Source organism: Ruditapes philippinarum, unplaced genomic scaffold, assembly GCF_026571515.1.
Source record: "Ruditapes philippinarum isolate M1 unplaced genomic scaffold, ASM2657151v2 ctg1321_1_1_1_1, whole genome shotgun sequence".
Lineage (NCBI taxonomy): Eukaryota > Metazoa > Mollusca > Bivalvia > Venerida > Veneridae > Ruditapes > Ruditapes philippinarum.
The window spans coordinates 78829-101916 of NW_026866662.1; the positions used below are offsets into that span (position 1 = coordinate 78829).

At 35.5% G+C, this 23088-nt stretch overlaps 1 protein-coding gene across 5 annotated transcripts in view; it reads left to right on the forward strand.

Annotated features, from left to right (window-relative positions):
* LOC132733267 (cell division cycle-associated 7-like protein) overlaps positions 1–23088 on the forward strand; it is a 202736-nt gene that overhangs the window by 77574 nt on the left and 102074 nt on the right. Inside the window, exon 9 of one of the 5 annotated variants that reach the window (XM_060719878.1) lies at positions 6633–6736. The exons of the other annotated variants lie outside the window; for them this stretch is intronic. Within the exon in view, the coding sequence (XP_060575861.1) occupies positions 6633–6645 (13 nt within the window). The 3' untranslated portion in view covers positions 6646–6736. Of the gene's footprint in view, positions 1–6632; positions 6737–23088 lie in introns of those variants that run through there. 5 annotated transcript variants of the gene reach the window in all.

Genomic DNA, 23088 nt, shown 5'->3' on the forward strand with positions numbered 1-23088 from the left:
TCTTCTTTGAAAAAACCCAAATAGCTAGAGTTTAGATATTTAGCATGAAACATCTTCTAGTGAGTGTCTACAAATTTTGTTCAAATAAAAGCCCTGGAGTCAAGATTGGCCCAGCCCCGGGTGTTATTGATTTTCCTTATATGTGTACAGCAAAAACTTAAAAATCTTATTTGAAAAAACCCAAAGAGCTAGAGTTTAGATATTAAGCATGAAACATCTTCTAGTAAGTGCCTACAAAGTTTGTTCAAATTAAAGCCCTGGGGTCAAAGCTGGCCCCTCCCCAGGGATGTCATTGTTTTTAACTATTTGTGTACAGTAAAAACTTAAAAATTCTTCTTTTAAAAAACCCAATGAGCTAGAGCTTAGATGTTTAGCATGAAACATCTTCTTATGGGTGTTTACCAAGTTTGTTCAAATAAAAGCCCTTGGGTTAAAATTGGCCCTGCCCGGGGGGGGGGGGGGGGGGGGGGGTAAAAACTTAACATTATTTTCTAATGGGTGTCTTCCAAGTTTGTTCAAATAAAAGCCCTGGGGTTTTAACTGGCCCAGCTCCGGGTGCCTTTATACAGGTGAGCGACCTCAGGGCAATCATGTCCCTCTTGTTGCATTAGTCATCATCAAACTTGGTCAAGATGCTTGTCTAGGTGAAAGCTCGGATGAGTTCAAACATGGGTCATCTCGGATGAAAAACTAGGTCACAGGAGCTAAAAATAGAAAAACCATGTTAACACTCTAGAGGTCACAATTTTGCCTCAATCATCATCAAACTTGGTCAGGATGCTTGTCTAGGTGATAGCTCGGATGAGTTCGAACATGGGTCATCTCGGATGAAAAAGTAGGTCACCGGAGCTAAAAATAGAAAAACCTTGTTAACACTCTAGCGGTCACATTTTTGCATCAATCATCATCAAACTTGATCAAGATGCTTGTCTTGGTGATAGCTAGTATGAGTTCGAACATGGGTGATCTCGGATGAAAAACTAGGTCACAGAAGCTAAAAATAGAAAAACCTTGTTAACACTCTAGTGGTCACAATTTTGACTCAATTGTCGTCAAACTTGGTCAGGAAACTTGTCTAGGTCATTGCTGGGAATAAATTGAACATGGGTCATCTCGGATGAAAAAGTAGGTCACCGGAGCTAAAAATAGAAAAATCTTGTTAACACTCTAGTGGCTACTGTTGTGATCCAAATATTCTGTTAATTGGTCTGAAAGTTTGTTTTGATGATTTATAAGTCAAGTTTGAACATGGGTCATCTTGGATGAAAAACTAGGTCACACCGCCCAAATATGGAAAAACCTTGTTAACATTCTAGTGGTCACATTTTCGACTCAATTATCATCAAACTTGGTCAGGATGCTTGTCTAGGTAATTGCTTGGATGAGTTCGAAATCACATGTGGAACTAGGTCACCGGAGCTAAAAATAGAAAAATCTTGTTAACACTCTAGTTGCTACTGTTTTGATCCAAGTATCCTGGAAATTGGTCTGAAAGTTTGTTTTGATGATTTCTAGGTCAAGTTTGAATATGTGTCACCTGGGTAAAAAACTAGGTCGCACTGCTCAAATATGGATAATCCTTGTTAACACTGTAGTGGTCACATTTTTGACTCACCTGTCATGAGACTTGGTCAGAATACTTGTCTAGGTAATTGTTTGGATGAGTTTGATAAGTCAGGTGAGCGATCTAGCGCCATCATGGCCCTCTTGTTATTTCAGAAGTTTATGTTGATCAGTTCTTATGTTAGAACTTTTTGCTAGTCTTAGGAGCTTAAGTGAAATGGCCACAGGCCCTTATCAATGTGAGTGTTACTGAGTGTATTTGTATTTATATCATGCATAATACTTGTATGGCCATTGGTTTCCTGTCTCATAGATGATGAGCAGTGTAAATATACAATTTATAATAGAGAACAAGACTGTGTATGTATAGCATGTTAATATAGATCTTAAGCTTCTAGTGATAATATTATAAAATAATGTTTAAATACAATGATGAATCCAGGAATTTTTGCATTAAAATTACACTACAGCCTCATTATAACGCTCATGTTGGGGTCCAATGTCTCAACACCGCGTTCTAACAAGGCTCTCATTAGAACGCTCATTGAGAAATTACCCCACCCACCGCCTACATATATAACACTGAAGATTTTTGTTCTCCCACTTTAGTGGCGGGCATTTAGATTTACCCTTGTCCGTCCGTTCTTCTGTCCGTCGGTCTGTCCGTACCTACGAATGATACATTGTTTGACTTGGTAACAGTATATTCTCTTTGATTCTATTCATTCCGTTTTTACTTGTGTGTCTTTTTTTAAGCCTTGTTGGACTATAAAGATCAAAGGAAAAGTCACACAATGTATCATTCGTAAGTATTTCCGTCCTTCCGTCCGTCCGTTCTCTTTTGTGTCGCACGTAACTCAAAAAGTATTTGACCTAGAGTCATGAAACTTTACTGAATGTTGATCAGCATGTGAAGTTGTGCACCTGGGTATTTTCGTCTGGATATTTTTTAGTATTTTTAGAGTTATTGCCCTTGACTAAGTAAAATTTTGCAATTATCAACTTATGTCGCATGTAACTCGAAAAGTATTTGACATAGAGTCATGAAACTTTACAGGAATGTTGATCAGCATGTGTAGTTGTGGACCTGGGTATTTTCATCTGGATATTTTTAGTATTTTTAGAGTCATTGCCCTTGACTTAGTAATATTTTGTAATTTTCAACTTGTGTCGCATGTAACTCAAAAAGGATTTGACATAGAGTCATGGAACTTTACAGGAATATTGATCAGCATGTGTAGTTGTGCAACTGGGTATTTTCGTCTGGATTTATTTAGTATTTTTAGAGGTATTGCCCTTGACTTAGAAATTTTTTGCATTTTTCAACTTGTGTAGCATGTTACTCAAAAAGGATTTGACATAGTCATTAAACCTTACGGGAAGGTTGCTCAGCATATTTCAGGGCTTTTTTTCACAGTTTGGGGAAGCAGCCCAGCCCTTAATTTTGGGGAAGAATTACATGGTATATTTGCAAAAGGGGAAGAAAAAACTTAATGTAAATTCAATTTTTGGGGAAAACTGCATGATTTTAAAGAAATTTTCTTTGGGGAAGCAGCCCTATACCGGCCCCTGTTATAGAAGGTAAAAAGGCCCTGTATTTAGTTTTGCACCTGGGGTTTCGCTTGTGGATTTATCCTGTATTTGTAGAGTTATTTCCTTTGACTTAAGAAAAACTGTTTCATTGTGTTGTTATTTGTTCCTTGAGTGCTTGAGTTAGAATCAACCATCTTTACAGGAATAATGATCAACATCACTAAATTACAGTAATAATGATTCACATCACTGTGAAACTATGCACCTGGGACTTTGCATGTGGATTTTTTTTCAGTTTTGTTAGAGTTATTGCCCTTGACTTACAGTAGTATAAATTTCAACTTATTTGCAATTTTCAACTTGTCCATGCATAGCTCAAAAAGTATTTCACTTGTAGGCCTGAAAGTTTACAAGAATGTTGGTCAACATGTGTACTTATGCACCTTGGGGTTTGCTTGTGGATTTATTCAGTATTTGTAAAGTTCTTGCCCTTTACTTAGTAAAAGATTTTTAGTTTTTAAAAAATATTTGACCTAAAGTCATAAGATTGACAGAACAGTGGCGCGGTGGGGGCACCCGTGTCCTATGGACACATTTCTAGTTTACTTACTGTTCAATGAATATTGACATTATTATTTTCTAAAACAATTCAATGATGTAAACATATATTATAAATTATTCACAAATAATACTAATTATTTTTAAAAGAAACTAAAAACTTCCGAAAGAAAAATATAAATCTTGAATGTAGTGTTAACAGTTAGCCATTACTGTAATGGCATTTTATTAACTAGGGGACACAACTAAATTACACTGTAATTTACAGTCCAGCTTTAGTTGTGTCCCCTAGTTAATCAAACGCCATTAACTTCCTGTGTTAGCCGTCCTATTTACAGTGCAGGATTTTAAATTGATTTTGGGCTTGTGTGGGTTATTTAATTCAGCAAGGTTTACATGACAACGGCAATCGGAAATTAGTACGTATATATAAATAAAACGTTCCGGACAGTTTTTAGCATTCCAACATGTCGCACAATTTCAAGTCTACCGAAAAAAAATTCCCCCTTGAATGAAAAATATTTGAAAATCATGCAAAATTCCCCCTTCAACACCCCCACCCCCTGCATGGACCCTGGCTCCAGTTTCAAAATGCTAACGAGAACCCTGCACTTGAAGGTCAAATGTTAAAAAATTCATTTCACAATAAAGTCTACATTTTGTGTGTCCGTCCAATAACTTGTAAACTGCCTTAAAATTTTGAAATAACTTGGTACAAGTGATCACCATAATGTGACAATGTGCAGAGTGCAATAATTGGGTTGCTACCCAAAAGATCAAGGTCACACTTAAAGATCAAGTTTTAAAAAGTCTACATTTTGTGTCCGCTCCATAACTTTTTAACTGCTGAAATTTTTTTTAAATAACTTGGAACAAGTGATAACCATAATGAGACGATTTACACATTCCAATAATTGGGTTGCTAACCCCAAGGTCAAGGTCACACTTAAAGGTCAAGTGTTAAAAAGTCTACATTATAACTTTTAAACCGCTGAACAAATTTTGAAATGACTTGGCAGAAATGATCACCATAATGAAACAATGTGCAGAGCGCAATGATTGGGTTGCTACCCCAAGGTCAAGGTCACACTTAAAGGTAAAATGTTAAAAAGTCTTCATTTCATAATAAAAAGTCTACATTTTGTGTCCGCTCCATAACATTTAAACCGCTGCAATGTTTTTAAGATAATTTGGCAGAAATTAGCCTGGGTTCCAGTCTGTTGATTTTTTATGTGCTTCTGTTCAGCAAATCGACAGCCTAGGGAAATACGATTTTCGATCGAAGCGCCACCTAGTATTCACCCTGATAATTACTGGTGTTATTTAAAGAACGATAACTCATGCAACGACAAACTAGTTTCTAAAAAAAGAAACAGAATTTCCACAAAGTGACCCGAAGCTCAACGAACAGTTACTTAGCCTCGCTTTCAAAACACCATTTCCGATTAAATACTAACACTTGTTGACAAAGTTTATTGCATGATGATTGAATTCGATCAACAGGTTTGATTAGTTGAATTGGATAAAGTTTGTGAGCATCATAGAATTGTGCTGGACGCAATTCATAATAGTAAATGGCGTCAAATTTTCAATATTCATCATCTTCGCCTCGATTTCGATTTAGTCATGTAATATGTTGGTCACGTGCTAATCGGTCTATTAATAGGATTATCATTAGTCAAATAATTACATGGGAAACCCCGCAGGTTTCCCCAGGTGTTGATACTATCGAAACCAGAGATGTTGTGTTATCTATGACGATCGAGTATGAAATAGCGCGTATGTTATGAATAAGTAAAAAATATCAACGCCTGAATCCCAGGCTAGGCAGAAATGATCACCATAATGACTTTCATGTTCACTGCGGAAGAGGATAAAGCTGTCCTTCAAACTGCTTTGTCAAAGTACCTTTTTATTTTTCCCTTTGTTAAATCTCATGTAAGTATAACAGTAGTCATAAAAATCATAAATATTTTATATACATGTACAGTCGAGACTGTCATATGCGACTTTCCAAGGGATCTTCAGAAAAAGGTCACATATGACAGGGGGTCTCTAAATACAGTCTCAAAGAAAATTAAATTTAAATACCATCTATCTGTCTATATACCATTGTTACTTAACATACATAACTGTGTGAAGGAATAATATCTAACCAATTGCAAATAAACATGGGTATTCGTATTTTTTTTTTATGTAAATAAAATAAGAATCCATGTAAAACGAATATATATTAGCATGTACATGTATATCACATAAAATTTAATTTTATTTTTTGTATTAAGATTTAAATTGAATCTTTATGGTATGAATTAACTGGAATTTGATGCATTCAAATCCATACTTGTAAAAGTTAAACATATCCATATCCAAATCTTTTTCTGGTTTGATATCGATTTTTTTTCCGTATTAATTATGCAGCCATAGAAAGGTAAATTAAAAAATGCTTCCTAAAATATCTTCCGTTGGCACTCTATAATTAAAAAAAAAATCTGACACAAGCTTAATCCAGTTTACTCAGGTCATTATGTGATATACATGTACATGTTAACTGTGTAATTGAGACTTTGTTTGCTACTGGATTATAATTGGACTTAATTATTTTGGCCCTCTGGGTGTTAAAATAGGTATTATTTATCTGATTAACGGACAATTAAAAGGTGTGAAAGTCGTTTAAATCAGACAAAACATTGCATTGGGACCAGACAATTAGGGTCGCTTGTCACATATGACAGAGAGTCGTTTAATTCAGACCATTTATATAGGAAAATACGTTGGGAGTACTGAAACAAGGTCGGATAAGACAGGGAGTCGTTTAAATCAGGGGGTTGCTAAGGCAATCTCGACTGTACATTCATTTTGGTTTTCAATGAAACAGTACATTTAACTGTATATTAATATAGTTTTGCTTTGGATTGAATGAACTGTGTTCAGTGTATCTGGAAAACCACAATATATTTTTTATCTCAATGTTTCAGGATGCTCAAATAGAACAACAGTCATACATGACGTTAGAGAATAGGTGTTTGGTTACATCTGACCGACAATACCCGTTGCTCCATTTTCCACAGAGTTCAGTAAGGTATGCCTATGACGGTTATATGACAGTTATATGACCATATATAAACGGTTCTGGTATATATAACTCGAACCATAAAGCAAATGCAAATAACTGTTTACATTCAGCCAGATAAAATGTCAAGAATTTATTATACTGCAAACTTTCTGTATTAGAGGAAATATGAAATAAATTTATAAATGGACTGCAGCAGTGTATACAGATTATATTAACGTCACTATTATCCATAGAAAAAATGACGTTATAAACATGAAATATTATAATTATCAGTTTAAATAACATATTGAGAGTGCAATAGTCTGAAGGCTACTGTTTTTATATTTGATAATTCCAAAATATTGGTTTAACAATGAAACTTGTCATTTTGAAAAAAAAAATCAAATGACAAAAGTTTTCATGTACGTACATGCAACTTATATTAGTCAGAATACCATAATATTAATAAAATGTAAATAAAGTCATCATTAAAACAGTCAACATACATGTATAATATAAAAAATATGTTCAATATTTTATTGATTAATTTTTAGCTCGACTTTTCTATGAAAAGGGGAGCTATCCTACTCGCCCCGGCGTTGGCGTCGGCGTTAGCGTTGGCGTCACACCTTGGTTAAGTTTTTCGTACCACCCCACTTTATTTCAGAAGTATTACAAGTATGGCTTTGAAACTTACCATACTTGTTCACCATCATAACCTCCATCTACAGACAAGAGTACATAACTCTGTCAAGGTTTTTGACAGAATTATGGCCCTTTTTTGACTTAGAAAGTGTATTGAGCTTGGTTAAGTTTTTTGTACCACCTCACTTTATTTCAAAACCATTGGAGGTATTGCTTTGAAACTGACCATACTTGTTTACCATCACGACCTTCATCAACAGACAAGAGGACATAACTCTGTCAAGGTTTTTGACAGAATTATGCCCCTTTTTGACTTAGAAAATACATTGAATATGGGTAAAATCCACTTATTGCCTTAACCCTTTGAGATATTGCTTTGAACTTTTAATGCTATTTCACATCATTACCCCCATCTGTACGCAAGAGAAGGTAACTCTGTCAAGGATTTGTTTTAAAAATTAAGGCCTTTTATCGACTTAGAATCTTGGTTAAGTTTTTAGTACCAGTCCACTTTTTGACTGAACTGTTTGAGATATTAATTTGAAAGTTGGAATACTTGTTTACAATCATGATTCCCAAACATGTCCAGGAGAAGGTAATTCTGTCAAAGATTTTATTTGAATTATGGCCCTTAACTGTCAATGTTTTGTATTATAGGCAAGCACTAAAAAACTCAACTCAGTTTTTTTTTCTTTCTTACCAGCCCTCTTTTGACTTAAACATTTCAAACTTTGCTGCAGTGTTCAAGGGTATCACACAATTCAGTAAAATAATTCTTCACTAAATATCTTAATGCTCATGGCCATTGTTCACTTTAAAAATACAGAGATTCTTGTATTGCCTTTTACTGCAAAAACTTTTTTTATTGGCAAGCAATAAAAAAGTCGAGCGCGCTGTCTTACGGACAGCTCTTGTTTGGTCAATTTATCAGGTCCATATCACTTTTGACTACAGTCAAAGTGTGACAATCCCTTACCACAGTCGACAGAAGTGACCCATGTACTTTGTGACAGGCAGAAAAATAAATATGTTCGGTGTCCGCATTGACTCCACAAGTGAGCATTTCAACTACTTGGTGTTTGAAATTATTTTTTGTGCCCCCACTATAGGGGGTGGGGGGGTCATTTAGATTTACCCTTGTCCGTCTGTCCGGGGAAACGAGAGGACAATTGTTGGGTAATTCTATTCATTATACCCCCGCACAACAAAGTTGTAAGGGGGGATACTGGAATCAGCTTGTCCGTCCGTCCGTCCGGCCGGCCGTCCGTCCGGCTGTCCGTCGGTTTTTTCTTGTCCGCCCAATAACTTAAGATTCCTTTGACCCTTAGTCTTCATATTTGGCATGGAGGTTAGTCATGATTAGTAGATGACCCCTATTGATTTTGAGGTCACTAGGTCAAAGGTCAAGGTCACAGGGGCCTTGACTTCAAACAGCTTGTCCGCCCAATAACTTAAGATTCCTTTGACCTACAGTCGTCATATTTGGCATGGAGGTTAGTCATGATTAGTAGATGATCCCTATTGATTTTGAGGTCACCAGGTCAAAGGTCAAGGTCACAGGGGCCTTGACTTCAAAAAGCTTGTCCGCCCTATAACTTAAGATTCCTTTGACCCATAGTCTTCATATTTGGCATGGAGGTTAGTCATGATTAGTAGATGACCCCTATTGATTTTGAGGTCACCAGGTCAAAGGTCAAGGTCACAGGGGGCTTGACTCCAAAAAGCTTGTCCGCCTAATAACTTAAGATTCCTTTGACCCACAGTCTTCATATTTGGCATGAAGGTTAGTCATGATTAGTAGATGACCCCTATTGATTTTGAGGTCACCAGGTCAAAGGTCAAGGTCACAGGGGCCTTGACTTCAAAAAGCTTGTCCGCCCAATAACTTAAGATTCCTTTGACCCACAGTCTTTATATTTGGAATGGAGGTTAGTCATGAATAGTAGATGACCCCTATTGATTTTGAGGTCACCAGGTCAAAGGTCAAGGTCACAGGGACTTTGACTTCAAAAAGTTTGTCTGCCCAATAACTTTAGATTCCTTTGACCCACAGTCTTCATATTTGGCATGGATGTTGATCATGATAAGTAGATGACCCCTTTTGATTTTGAGGTCACTGGGTCAAAGGTCAAGGTCACAGGGACCTTGACAGAAAAAAGCTTTTCTTCTCAATTGTTAAAGAATGTCCTGTCCGCAATGTATTGATTTTGACATTTTCACATTTGAAGCATGTAGAATACAAAACTTAGCAATGCACTGGCTTAGTAACCTCAGATTTGGCAGGGAGGTTGTCCTTGAGCTCTAAATGGCCACTGTTGATTCTGACAAAGTGGTATGAGGGGGTATTCACGCCATGATAGTGGCAGTTCTAGTTCCGTCAGTATTGTTGGGTACTTTTGTTCTCTTATTGGGTACTTTTAAACAAAAGAAGTACCCAATAAATGACCATTCGTAGGAACGTCCGTCCTTCCGTCCATCCATCTGTCCGTCTGTTCTCTTTTTGTGTTGCAGGTAGCTCAAAAAGTAATTGACCTAGAGTCATGAAACCTTACAGGAATGTTTATCAGCATGTGAAGTTATGCACCTGGGTATTTTCATGTGGATATATTTAGTATTTTTAGAGTGATCTCGCTTGACTTTGTAAAAATTTGCAATTTTCAACTTGTGTCGCACGTAACTCATAAAATATATGACCTAGAGTCATGAAACCTCACTGGAATGATGATCAGCATGTGTAGTTGTACACCTGGGTATTTTTGTGTTGATATATTTAGTTTTTTCAGAGTTATTGCCCTTGAATTAGTAAAAATTTCCAATTTTCAACTTGTGTCGCATGTAACTAAAAAAGTATTTGACCTAGAGTCATGAAACCTTACAGGAATGTTGCTCAGCATGTGTAGTTGTGCACCTGGGTATTTTCATGTGGATATTTTTAGTATTTTTACAAAATGTAGGGGGGGGGGGCTATAAAGGAATCGCTTTGTCGCGTCGGTCGGTCTGTCCGTCTCCATTTTCGTGTCAGCTCTATAACTCCAATACCAATTGAAGGATTTTCTTCAAACTTGGCTCAAAGGTCACAATTGAAGGTCAAATATCAAACACAATCAAATATTAGACAGTATGTTGTGTCCGCTCTGTAAGTCCTACACTAATTGAAAGATTTTCCTCAAACTTGGCTCAAATGTTGACCTCAATAAGGGGATGTGCAGAACCCATGTTGCCCATGTGTCAGCTCAAGGTCAAGGTCACAATTGAAGGTCAAATATCAAACAATCAAATATTACACAGTATGTTGTGTCCGCTCTGTAAGTCCTACACTAATTGAAAGATTTTCCTCAATCTTGGCTCAAATGTTCACCTCAACAAGGTAATGTGCAGAACCCATGTCACCCTTTTGCCGGCTTAAAATCAAGGTCACACTTTAACCTTTTCCCTTATAGAAGCGAGAATCGCCGTCTTTTACCATTCCCCGATAGAAGCGAGAATCGACGGCTTTATCGATTACCGCATGTAAGCGAGAATCGCCGACATGCATGATCTCAATGGAAGCGACTTTCGCCGACTTCAATATTTCTCTGTCCAAAAATCAACAATTTTCCCGGAAAATAGACCTGTAAATTGTGTTATCGTAAAGATCAACATTTCATGAGGGGATTCCGTGCATAAAATTATGGTGTTACTGTTTAAAGTTTTTGTATAATTAGCGACCAACCAGGTGAGGGGTTTTCCTTACGTCACGCAGTTAATGAGTGCGCGGGTCAATGATAATTTATAGAACGAATCGTAAGACAAAAAGTGTCTAAAAATAGCAACTAATGAATTAATAGTATTTATATGATCACGGGTCGTTCACGTGCCAGGCATGGTATAATGGATTTGATGTTTGTTTTTGTTTATGACAGCTGACATGTGTATATACACGGATTAATTAACGTCCTGACTAGGGGTATCTCTCTGGCCCCTGCAATAAAATATTTCCGGTAGCAGCGGCGATTTTTTTAAGAAAATGACCGACAAAGAAATGTTTAAAAGTTTAAATTCTTTCATGTGCGCTATTGTTTTCATAACAGACACAGCATGGGGCCGTGTATTATACGACATGATAAAATCATATCCCATATATCATCTTTGATGTCGGCAACATGAAAATGCCGAAAAAGGCCGTGGAACTCGAGGATGTCTTTCCTTTATCATCATTTGATCTAAATTAGATCTATAAATGATAAAATTTAATTAAATTCATAATTCATGAAGAAAATATATGACCATGACAGCAGAAATTCTGAAATATTTCATTCAAAAGTTATATACATGTATTACAGAAATGACAGTTACTATTATGAAATAAATTTAAAAAAAAACTAATAAAATAAATAAAAAAAACAAAGTGAGATTTCTTTTTACTGGTATAAAAAAAGGAACTTGTTGTTATTTATTTCACTAAAAATTAATGCTGCATAAACCAAAAAAATTAATAATAAATTAGCCATATTTCCCTAATCCCTGTAAAAGAGAGAGAAAAATTATACATCATTTTATTGTTTATAACTACTGTAATTATACTGTTATAAAGCCCACAAATATAAAATTTATACCACTGGAAAGATAATTCAAATCTCTACAAATCTTACATTGACATATATATTGTCAAACTTGTAATTAAACCATTTTACATTAGTTAAAACACATAAGTAGCCTAATTTATCTGAAAAATGGAGAAAAAAACACCATCAAGTATATAGTTTATTACTTTATAACTCATGTAGACATATTTGTATAAACCCAAAAAATATGATATTTATACCATTGGAAAGGTACAGTCAAGACTGCCTTAGCGACCCCCTGATTTCAACGACTCCCTGTCTTATCCGACCTTGTTTCAGTCCTCCCAACGTATTTTCCTATATAAATGGTCTGAATTATACGACTCCCTGTCATATGTGACAAGCGACCCTAATTGTCTGGTCCCAATGCATTGCTTTGTCTGATTTAAACGACTTCCACACCTTTTAATTGTCCGTTTATCAGATAATTAATACCTGTTTTAACACCCAGATGTCCAAAATAATGAAGTCCAATTATTATCCAGTATTCAGGACACTTCAAACAACTCTGCATCAATTACACAGTTTACATGTACATACAGGTATCAAGTGACGTAATATATGGTAAGCATAATGCAATCGATGTGTGTTAACAAATTGAGGTGTGAAGTACATAATGACCTGATCAAACTGGATAACGATTTTGTGTCAATTTTTTTTTACTGTTTATGTAATGCCAACGGAAGATTTTTTTAAGTAGCATTTTTTTTATTTCACCTTTCTATTGCTACATGAATTCTACGTGAAAATGTTGATAGAAAAATTAAAATATTAAAAAGAGAAAAAATTTTGGATATGAATATGTCTTAAAGTATGATATTTATTTTAAGGATTTTGAATGCATCAGATTCAAGTTTATTTGTACTAAAATGATTCAATATAAATCTAATATAAAAATAAAATTATTTTTATATGATATACATGCAATTAATTATAATGTTTTACAGGGATTCTCATTATATTTACATCAAGTATTTAAAGAACCTATGTTTATTTACAATTGGTTACATATTATTCCTTCACACAGTTATGTATTTTAATTTTCTTTGAGACTGTATTAAGAGACTCCCTGTAATATGTGACCTTTTTCTGAGGGTCCCTTGGAAAGTCACATATGACAGTCTTGACTGTATTTCAATTCTGTACAAACTTTTTATTATCCCCCGCCGATGAAATCAGGAGGGGGATATAGTTTTGGCGTTGTCCGTCCTTCCGTCCGTACGTCCGTCCATCCGTCCGTCCATCCGTCCGTCCGAATTTCGTTTCCGGAGTAGTTCTCTGCAATTAATGGCTGGAATTCAACGAAACTTTATGGGTATGTTGATCAGCATGTGAAGTTGTGCACCTGGGTATTTTCGTCTGGATATTTTTAGTATTTTTAGAGTTATTGCCCTTGACTCAGTAAAATTTTGTCCGAATTTCGTTTCCGGAGTAGTTCTCTGCAACTAATGGCTGGAATTCAACGAAACTTTATGGGAATGTTGATCAGCATGTGAAGTTGTGCACCTGGGTATTTTCGTCTGGATATTTTTAGTATTTTAAGAGTTATTGCCCTTGACTTAGTAAAATTTTGTAATTATGCCCCCATTTCGAAGAAAAGGGGGTATATTGCTTTGCACTTGTCGGTCCGTCGGTCTGTCGGTCCGTCGGTCCGTCGGTCCGTAGACCAAATGGTTTCCGAGTGATAACTAAAGAACCCTTAGGCCTAGGAACTTCAAACTTGGTATGGTGATTGGTCATGACCAGTAGATGACCCCTATTGTTTTTGGGGTCAAGGGGTCAAAGGTCAAGGTCACATTGACCTTGTAAGCAAAAACGGTTTCCGATCAATAACTAAAGAACCTTAAGGCCTAGGAACTTCAAACTTGGTATGGTGATTGGTCATGATGAGTAGATGACCCCTATTGATTTTGGGGTCAAGGGGTCAAAGGTCAAGGTCACAGTGACCTTGTAAGGAAAAACGGTTTCCGATCAATAACTAAAGAACCTTTAGGCCTAGGAACTTCAAACTTGGTATGGTGATTGGTCATGATCAGTAGATGACCCCTATTGATTTTGGGGTCAAAGGTCAAGGTCACATTGACCTTGTAAGGAAAAGCGGTTTCCGATCAATAACTAGAGAACCTTAAGGCCTAGGAACTTCAAACTTGGTATGGTGATTGGTCATGATCAGTAGATGACCCCTATTGATTTTGGGGTCAAGGGGTCAAAGGTCAAGGTCACATTGACCTTGTAAGGAAAAACGGCTTCCGATCAATAACTAAAGAACCTTAAGGCCTAGGAACTTCAAACTTGGTATGGTGATTGTTCATGATCAGTAGATGACCCCTATTGATTTTGGGGTCAAGGGGTCAAAGGTCAAGGTCACATTGACCTTGTAAGGAAAAACGGTTTCCGATCAATAACAAAAGAACCCTTAGGCCTAGGGACTTCAAACTTGATATGGTGAGTGGTCATGATCAGTAGATGACCCCTATTGATTTTGGGTTCAAGGGGTCAAAGGTCAAGGTCACATTGACCTCTTAGGTAAAAACTGTTTCCGATCAATAACTAAAGAACCCTTAGGCGTAGGAACTTCAAACTTGGTATGGTGATTGGTCATGACCAGCAGATGACCCCTATTGATATTGGGGTTAAGGGGTCAAAGGGCAAGGTTACATTGACCTTGTAGGTAAAAATGCTTTCCAATCAATAACTTAAGAACCCTTAGGCCTAGGAACTTCAAACTTGGTATGGTGATTGGTCATGACCAGCAGATGACCTTTTGATTTTGGGGTCAAGGGGTCAAAGGTCAAGGTCACATTGACCTTGTAGGTAAAAACGGTTTCCGATCAATTAACTAAAAACGCTTAGACCTAGGAACTTCAAACTTTGTATGATGATTGGTCGTGACCAGCAGATGACCCCTATTGAGTTTTGGGTCAAGGGGTCAAAGGTTAAGGTCATGACCAGTAGATACTTGATAACCCTTATTAATTGTTTGATCACTGGGTCAGAAGTCATGCATAATAACCTTATCACATGACTAATTGGCTGCTGATAGGGGGCATACATGTTTTACAAACATATCTTGTTTTCAACTTGTGTCGCATGTAACTCAAAAAGTATTTGACCTAGAGTCATGAAACTTTACAGGAATGTTGATCAGTATGTGTAGTTGTGCACCTGGGTATTTTCGTCTGGATATTTTTAGTATTTTTAGAGTTATTGCCCTTGACTTAGAAAATGTTTGCAATTTTCAACGTGTGTCGCATGTAACTCAAAAAGGATTTGACATAGGGTCATTAAACCTTATTGGAAAGTTGCTCAGCATATTTAGTTTGTTCCTGGGGTTTTGCTTGTGGATTTATCCAGTATTTGTAGAGTTATTTCCCTTGACTTAGTAAAAACTGTTTCATTATGTTGTTATTTGATCCTTGAGTGCTTGAGTTAGAATCGACCAACTTTATAGGAATAATGATCAACATCACTAAATTACAGGAATAATGATTCACCTCACTGTGATGCTATGAACCTGGGACTTTGCATGTGGATTTTTTTCAGTTTTGTTAGAGTTATTGCCCTTGAATTACAGTAGTATAAACTTGCAATTTTCAACTCGGGGTTTGCTTGGGGATTTATTCAGTATTTGTAAAGTTCTTGCCTTTACTTAGTAAAAAGATTTTTAGTTTTCAAAAATATTTGACCTAGAGTCATAAGATTGACAGAACAGTGGCGCGGTGGGGGCACCCGTGTCCTATGGACACATTTCTAGTTTTTATTAAAGAAGAATTAAAATGATTTGTTACAATAACATTAAAAAATATTTGAAAATTGTGAGATCCCTTCTTGATGCCTTGAAAATGGCAATGAAGTCTGGAGATTAAGATGTTTTTACATCTATGTGAGCTATTGTGATCCCCACCGTCCGTCGTCGTGCGTCGTCAGCAATTTCTTTAAACAACATCTCCTCAGAAACAAATGACTGCACAGCAACCAAACTTTACAGGAATGATCCTAGGGTGGTCCCCTGCCAAAGTTGATCAAATGGTTCCGGTCTGTTGCATGAGTAGGTCACAGGGCCAGAAAGGAGTTTCAGAAATGCAAAATTAAAAAATCTTGTCTGAAGTACAAGGCCTAGAGCTCTGATATTTGGTATATGATATAACCTATAGGTCCTCTACCAAAATTGTTCAAATTTTAGCCCTGGGGTCAAAATTGGCCCACTCCAGGGGGTCATAGATTTTCCTTAGGCAATAGAAAATAAATTCCCAGATTCTCATCCCCGCCCGCCCGGCAAAAATGGCTCCGCCCGAACGATTTTTATTTTCAAAAAAAAAAAAAAAAAAAAAAAAAAGAAAAAAAGAAAGAAAGAAAGAAAGAAAAAGAAAGAAAGAAAGAAAAAAGAATTAAGTTTTAAGCTTGATTACTGTGTACGGATGCCGAGTACTTAAAGTATATAAGTGTATCATCATCTGTACGGCCGAAAGTCTGTCAGTCTCGGTCTCGGTCCTGGCTGAATAGATCGGATCATGCGGGCCGACCGTGAAAAATCCTCGGGTCCAAATAAAATTTCTAAGAGCTAAAAATAACCTGTTTTGATAATTAAAATGAAATGTGTTAAAGAACTTTAACTATATTGAAGTTTGAACCACAAAAGACCAATTTTGGACAAGTAAAATATTAAAAAAAAACAGCAGTTCATAAACAGCATCGGTAAATTGTTGCCGTAAATTAAAAATTTGGAAATTTTGTTTACAATTAATGCCTTTTAAAACAGCAGCTGAATAACAATCTAAAAATACTCATAAAATAATAAATCTGATCAAATCAAAATCAACAATAAGCTAGAATTGTGAATGGTTATGCAGGAAACAGACATTTTCTTGTTTGTCACATATTTTCGCGATGCCGATTTTTATAATAAAAAAAAGAAGTCACCAAAAGGAAGCCTTGTATTGATAAAATTTGTCCAATAACACTTTAAATATAGTTTATTAATTAACTTTATTTACTGTATTGTTTACATTAGTTTAGAATGAGACATTTGCCAGTGTGTGTTGTACAATGGATATTTTCTTGAGGGAGGGGGGTGTGTGGAATCACAGATATATTATACAAGCTCCATGATGAAATTAATCAAAAGAAACATTTTGTTTTGTTTCTTCATTGAAAGCCACACTAAGAAAAGCCGTCATTTTGACATTCACCCAGGTTGTTATCATATAATACTTGAAATGTCACGGCCTGAAATAATCATCTGAACCAAAAATAAACAAAAGGGTGCCGGTCCTTGTGGCCTTAACAATGAATTTCGCATAGAATCTTCATGGTCAGTGTGCTGTTTGATTTCGTATGTCATCTTTATAATATCTAGTCATATGGTATGAAAGTGAAAATAAGATAGCCTTTTAATATAATAGGTAAATCTCTGTACTTTCTTTGCCAAATTTTCAATAGCTTAGATGTTATTTTTGCAATGTGATATATAAATAGGATTGTCTTTTTGTGTAGCTTCAGTGGTTGATTAATTAATTTACACATGTAAAAGCACTAGGCCCTATTGATCGGCATAGACATAGTCAGCTTTTATTCAACTCTTTTATAAAATTAAGATGTTTTATTTTGTAACAATACATTTAGATCTATATATTGTTTTTTTTATATTGTCCAAACATCAATTGGTTTGATGTCAAAAAATGAAAGTTCAATAAAACAGCTAGATCATTACAATCAAGATATATTATCAATGTTGCTTCAATTCTCAATCTGAATCTATTATTTTACAAACACATAATATTAGAACCTATTATATAGAACAAATTCACAAGTATTGACCTCCTTGTGTGCAATTCCAGACCGAGAATGGAAAATAAAAAATAAAAATTAAAATCCACCCACCCGCCCCATTTTTTCCCAAAATTTGGATGAGAATCTAGTTATTTATTTTCTATTGCCTTATATGTATATAGTGAAAACTTAAAAATTCTTCTTGTTTGAAGGTACAAGGCTTCAAGTTCAAAGAATATTACAGTTTATGCCATGATTAATATATAAATAAAGCCTTATGTCTTCAGTTGTTGTGTTAATAATAACCAGTACTTGGCGGGGGATATAAATTCAACGAATTTGCTTGTTGATACAAAAATTGTCAAAACACAACTTAATACTTTATTTTCCAGTTAAAGTATATAGGTATCTAATTTGACCAATTTTACCTATAATTTATCATACCCTACATATATGGAGATAGTGTGTGACTCCTTATCAGTAGGACATTGATTATTGATTATCTATCTGGCTACTGTATTATGGGGTGTAAAGCAGTAAATTAAGGGGGCTGTATCAGGGAAAAGGTTAAGGTCAAAATTGACTTAGAAAATATTCTTAAATTTTAACATTTATTTGAATATTTCTGAATCTAGAAAAGGTATTTTCTTGAAACTTAAAATATATATGTAGCGTCACAATTAAGATATGCTGGTCAAGTTTCATAACTCTGTATTGCATTCAAACAAAGTTATGCACCTTTTTAAGTCTTCAAATTTACATACAATCAAATATTAGACAATATGTCATGTCCACTCTATAAATCCTATACTAATGGAAGAATTTTCTTCAAACTTGGCTCAAATGTTCACCTCAACCAGGTTATGTGCAGAATCCATGTCACCTTTGTGCCGGCTAAAGGTCAAGGTCACACATGAAGGTCAAAAATTGACTAAGAAAATGTTCTTAAATTTTAACATGTACTTGAATATTTCTGAAACTAGCACAGGTATTTGCTTGAAACTTAAAAGATATATGAGGTGTCACAAATAAGATATGCAGGTCAAGTTTCATAACTCTGTATTGTATTTTGACAAAATTATGCCCCTTTTTAGCTCGACTATTCGAAGAATATGAGAGCTATTGAAGTCGCCCCGGCGTCGGCGTCAGCGTCCGCGTCGTCGTCTGCGTTGGTTAAAGTTTTTTGTAAAGTCAAATATCTCAATTATTACTTGTGATATTCAATTGAAACTTACAATAGTTATTTATAGTAACAAGGTACATCAGATTGACAAGTTGGATAACTCTGCCTACAATATTGACAGAATTATGCCCCTTTTTAACTTAGAAATTTTGGTTAAAGTTTTTTGTAAAGTCAAATATCTTAATTATTGCTTGAGATATTCAATTGAAACTTACAATACTTATTTATAGTAACAAGGTACATCAGATTGACAAGTTGGATAACTCTGCCTACAATATTGACAGAATTATGCCCCTTTTTAACTTAGAAATTTTGGTTAAAGTTTTTTGTAAAATCAAATATCTCAATTATTGCTTGAGATATTCAATTGAAACTTACAATACTTATTTATAGTAACAAGGTACATCAGATTGACAAGTTGGATAACTCTGCCTACAATATTGACAGAATTATGCCCCTTTTTAACTTAGAAATTTTGGTTAAAGTTTTTTGTAAAGTCAAATATCTCAATTATTGCTTGAGATATTCAATTGAAACTTACAATACTTATTTATTAGTAACAAGGTACATCAGATTGACAAGTTGGATAACTCTTCCTACAATATTGACAGAATTATGCCCCTTTGGAACTTAGAAATTTTGGTTAAAGTTTTTTTGTAAAGTCAAATATCTCATTATTGCTTGAGATATTCAATTGAAACTTACAATACTTATTTATAGTAACAAGGTACATCAGATTGACAAGTTGGATAACTCTGCCTGCAATATTTGCAGAATTATTTGCCCCTTTGAAACTTATAAATTTTGGTTAAAGGTTAAAGGTCTTCAAAGATATTTACTTGAAACTTTACACATGCACGTAGGGTCATAATTGGAGGGTCATAATTGTATGTCACTGACCAAGTTCCATAACTCTATCTTGCATTAAGGCTGATTCATATCCCCTTTTCTACTTAGTCTCTTGGTTAATGTTTACATGCAAGTTTTACATATCTCAATAACTATTAAAGATATTTATTTAAAACTTCACGTATGCATTTAGAGTCATAATTGTAGGTCACTGACAAAGATCCATAATTCTATCTTGCATTTAGGCTGATTTTTCTCCCCTTTTTCAACTTAGAAATTCATGGTAAAGTTTTGCTTGTAAGCTGTTATCTCAATAACTACTGAAGGATTTGTGCCTTTTTTGGGACAATTTAAGCATTAATAATAATAAAGCTGTGATTTACTTGATAAAACATCTTAATAACAAGCCTTTGTACCTTTTCTGTCAAATTTATGTATTCATAGGTAATTAGTATTATTATACTCAATAAAACACCCTTGTGACATTACCTTCCGAATAGTCAAGCCAATACTGTATAATTAGACTCTCTCCAAGGCCTATAACTTGAATTTATAAAAAAAAATTAGCCCTTTTGTAAACTTAAAAAATTTAACATTATCAAGGCTCTTTTACTATCAAGCACTTAGAATAGTCGAGCGTGCTGTCCTTCCGACAGCTCTTGTTAAGTCTTTAAATTTACATACAATTGATACTAGACAATATGTTGTGTCCGCTCTATAAATTCTATACTAATGGAAGGATTTTCTTCAAACTTTACTCAAATGTTCACCCCAACTGGGCGTTGTGCAAAACCCATCTTACCCTTGTGCCACACTTGAAGGTCAAAAATTGACTTATAAAATGTTTAGTACATTGTGAAAATGAAAGGTTATTTGTAACTATTTCGAACATGATTTGATAATATAAATTTATACTATTACCTGTACACTTATTTTTTTCACCAGAGATAATTTCTTTTTATGTATTTGTGCCACTTAAGTTATTCCCTTAACCACCTTTCCAAGTCGTCTTCTGTCGTCTTCTGTCAAGGACATTGGAGTGGGTATGAATCGCATTCAGCGATAGTTCTAGTTGCCCTTGACTTATTTATAGTATTCAACTAAAATTTCACTGCCGAGTATAACCAAGCAGTTATAAAACTAGTCATGTGACTTGAACAATCCCTGGAAGTTAAAATAACAGATATTGTGGATATTGTATGATTGAAACAAACGTAAGTCATTCATTTGACATGTTCTTTAACGTTTCCAGAGGTCACTGTGACAACTAATGTGAAATTTTTATGCTCTAACCTGACCCACGTGGGTCAAGTTAGGATAACACCATTTTTGTGTCGCCAGGATCACTTCTCCGTCGTCTGTCTGTCCGTCTGTCTGTCCGTCACAAAACTTGTCCGGACTACTCCTCATAAACTACTGGTGCAATTTCATCCAAACTTTACAGGAATGATCAGTACCAAGTCTAGTTGTGCATATTGTCAGCATTTTCCGGTTCAATGATTTTTGTCAGAGTTATGGCCCTTTAATAATTTTTAATTTTAAAGTTTGTCAGGACTACTTCTCTTATACCACTAATGCAATTTCAATGAAACTTTACAGGATTGATCTGTAGCTTAAGTCCTTGCGCATATTGCACGGGTTTTCCGGTTGAATGATTTTTGGCCGAGTTATGGCCCTTTGATAAAAAGGTTTCTTTTTCTGTGTGTTGCCAGATACACAAAAGCTTGTCCGGACTACTCCTCATAAACTACTGGTGCAATTTCATCCAAACTTTACAGAAATGATCAGTACCAAGTCTAGTTGTGCATATTGTCAGCATTTTCCGGTTCAATGATTTTTGTCAGAGTTATGGCCCTTTAATAATTTTTAATTTTAAAGTTTGTCCGGACTACTTCTCTTATATCACTAATGCAATTTCAATGAAACTTTACAGGATTGATCTGTAGCTTAAGTCCTTGCGCATATTGCACGGGTTTTCCGGTTGAATGATTTTTGGCCGAGTTATGGCCCTTTGATAAAAAGGTATTTTTTTCCTGTGTGTTGCCAAATACGCAAAAGCTTGTCCGGACTACTCCTCATAAACTACTGGTGCAATTTTATCCAAATTTTACAGGAATGGTCAGTACCAAGTCTAGTTGTGCACTGTTCGTCTGTCTGTCACAAAATTTGTCCCAACATGAAATTGGCCATCATGAGGCGACACATGTGATTACTGATCGCTCTTGTATTCATTATAAGGAGGAAACTTTTATTCCTAAGACTGCCTAGCGTATTCATTTTAAGGGCATTTACAGATTAATGAATTAAAAATTCAAAACGAAGAAATGGAAATTTTGCCTGTGTCTCCCTTTAAGGGTTTTTATGGTCTTTAATTTTCGTATTTTATTTTTGTATGAGGTGTCTTCTTGATGGTGGCTTCGGGCGACTAAAAAAAGCTGTTCAAGAGGTCTGATTGTGAGAGTTTAAGTCAATTTGCAGACATTGTGGATAAATTGGCATGGAACAATTTCTCTGTTTTATATCGAAATGAAAACAATAGTCAGACATGGAAATGGTAATTTACTATGCTTACCTTCAAAGAAGTGGGAGTATATTGCTTTACATTTGTCTGTCTGTCGGTCGGTCTGTTGGTCTGTTGACCAAATGGTTCAGAGTGATAACTAAAGAACGCTTAGGCCTAGGGGCAAAGGTCAAGGTCACATTGACCTTGTAGAAGGTCACATTGATCTTGTAGGTAAAAACTGTTCCTGATCAATAACTTAAGAATGCTTAGGCCTAGGAACTTCAAACTTAGTAAGCTGATTGTTCATGACCAGTAGATGACCTGTATTGATTTTGGGGTCAAAGGTCAAGGTCACATTGACGGTGTAGGTAAAAAAGGGTTCCGATTAATAACTTAAGAACGCTTAGGCCTAGGAACTTCAAACTTGGTATGATGATTGTTCATGAACAGTAGATTACCACAATTGATATTGGGGTCAAAGGTCAAGAGCACATCCAATCAATAACTAAAAAAGGCGTAGGAACTTCAAACTTGGTATGATGATTGATCATGACCAGTAGATAAAACTCATATTGATTTAGGGGTCAAAGGTCAAGGTCTCATTGACCTTGTAGGTAGAAAATGTTTCTGATCAATAACTAAAGAACGTTAGGCCTAGGAACTTCAAACTAGGTATGATGATTGCTCCTGACCAGTAAATAACCTTTATTGATTTTGGGGTCAAGGCATCAAAGGTCAAGGTCACATTTACCTTGTAGGTAAAAACGGTTTCCGATCAATAACCTGACAACCCATGGGCTGTAGGCCCTCAAACTTTATATAAGCA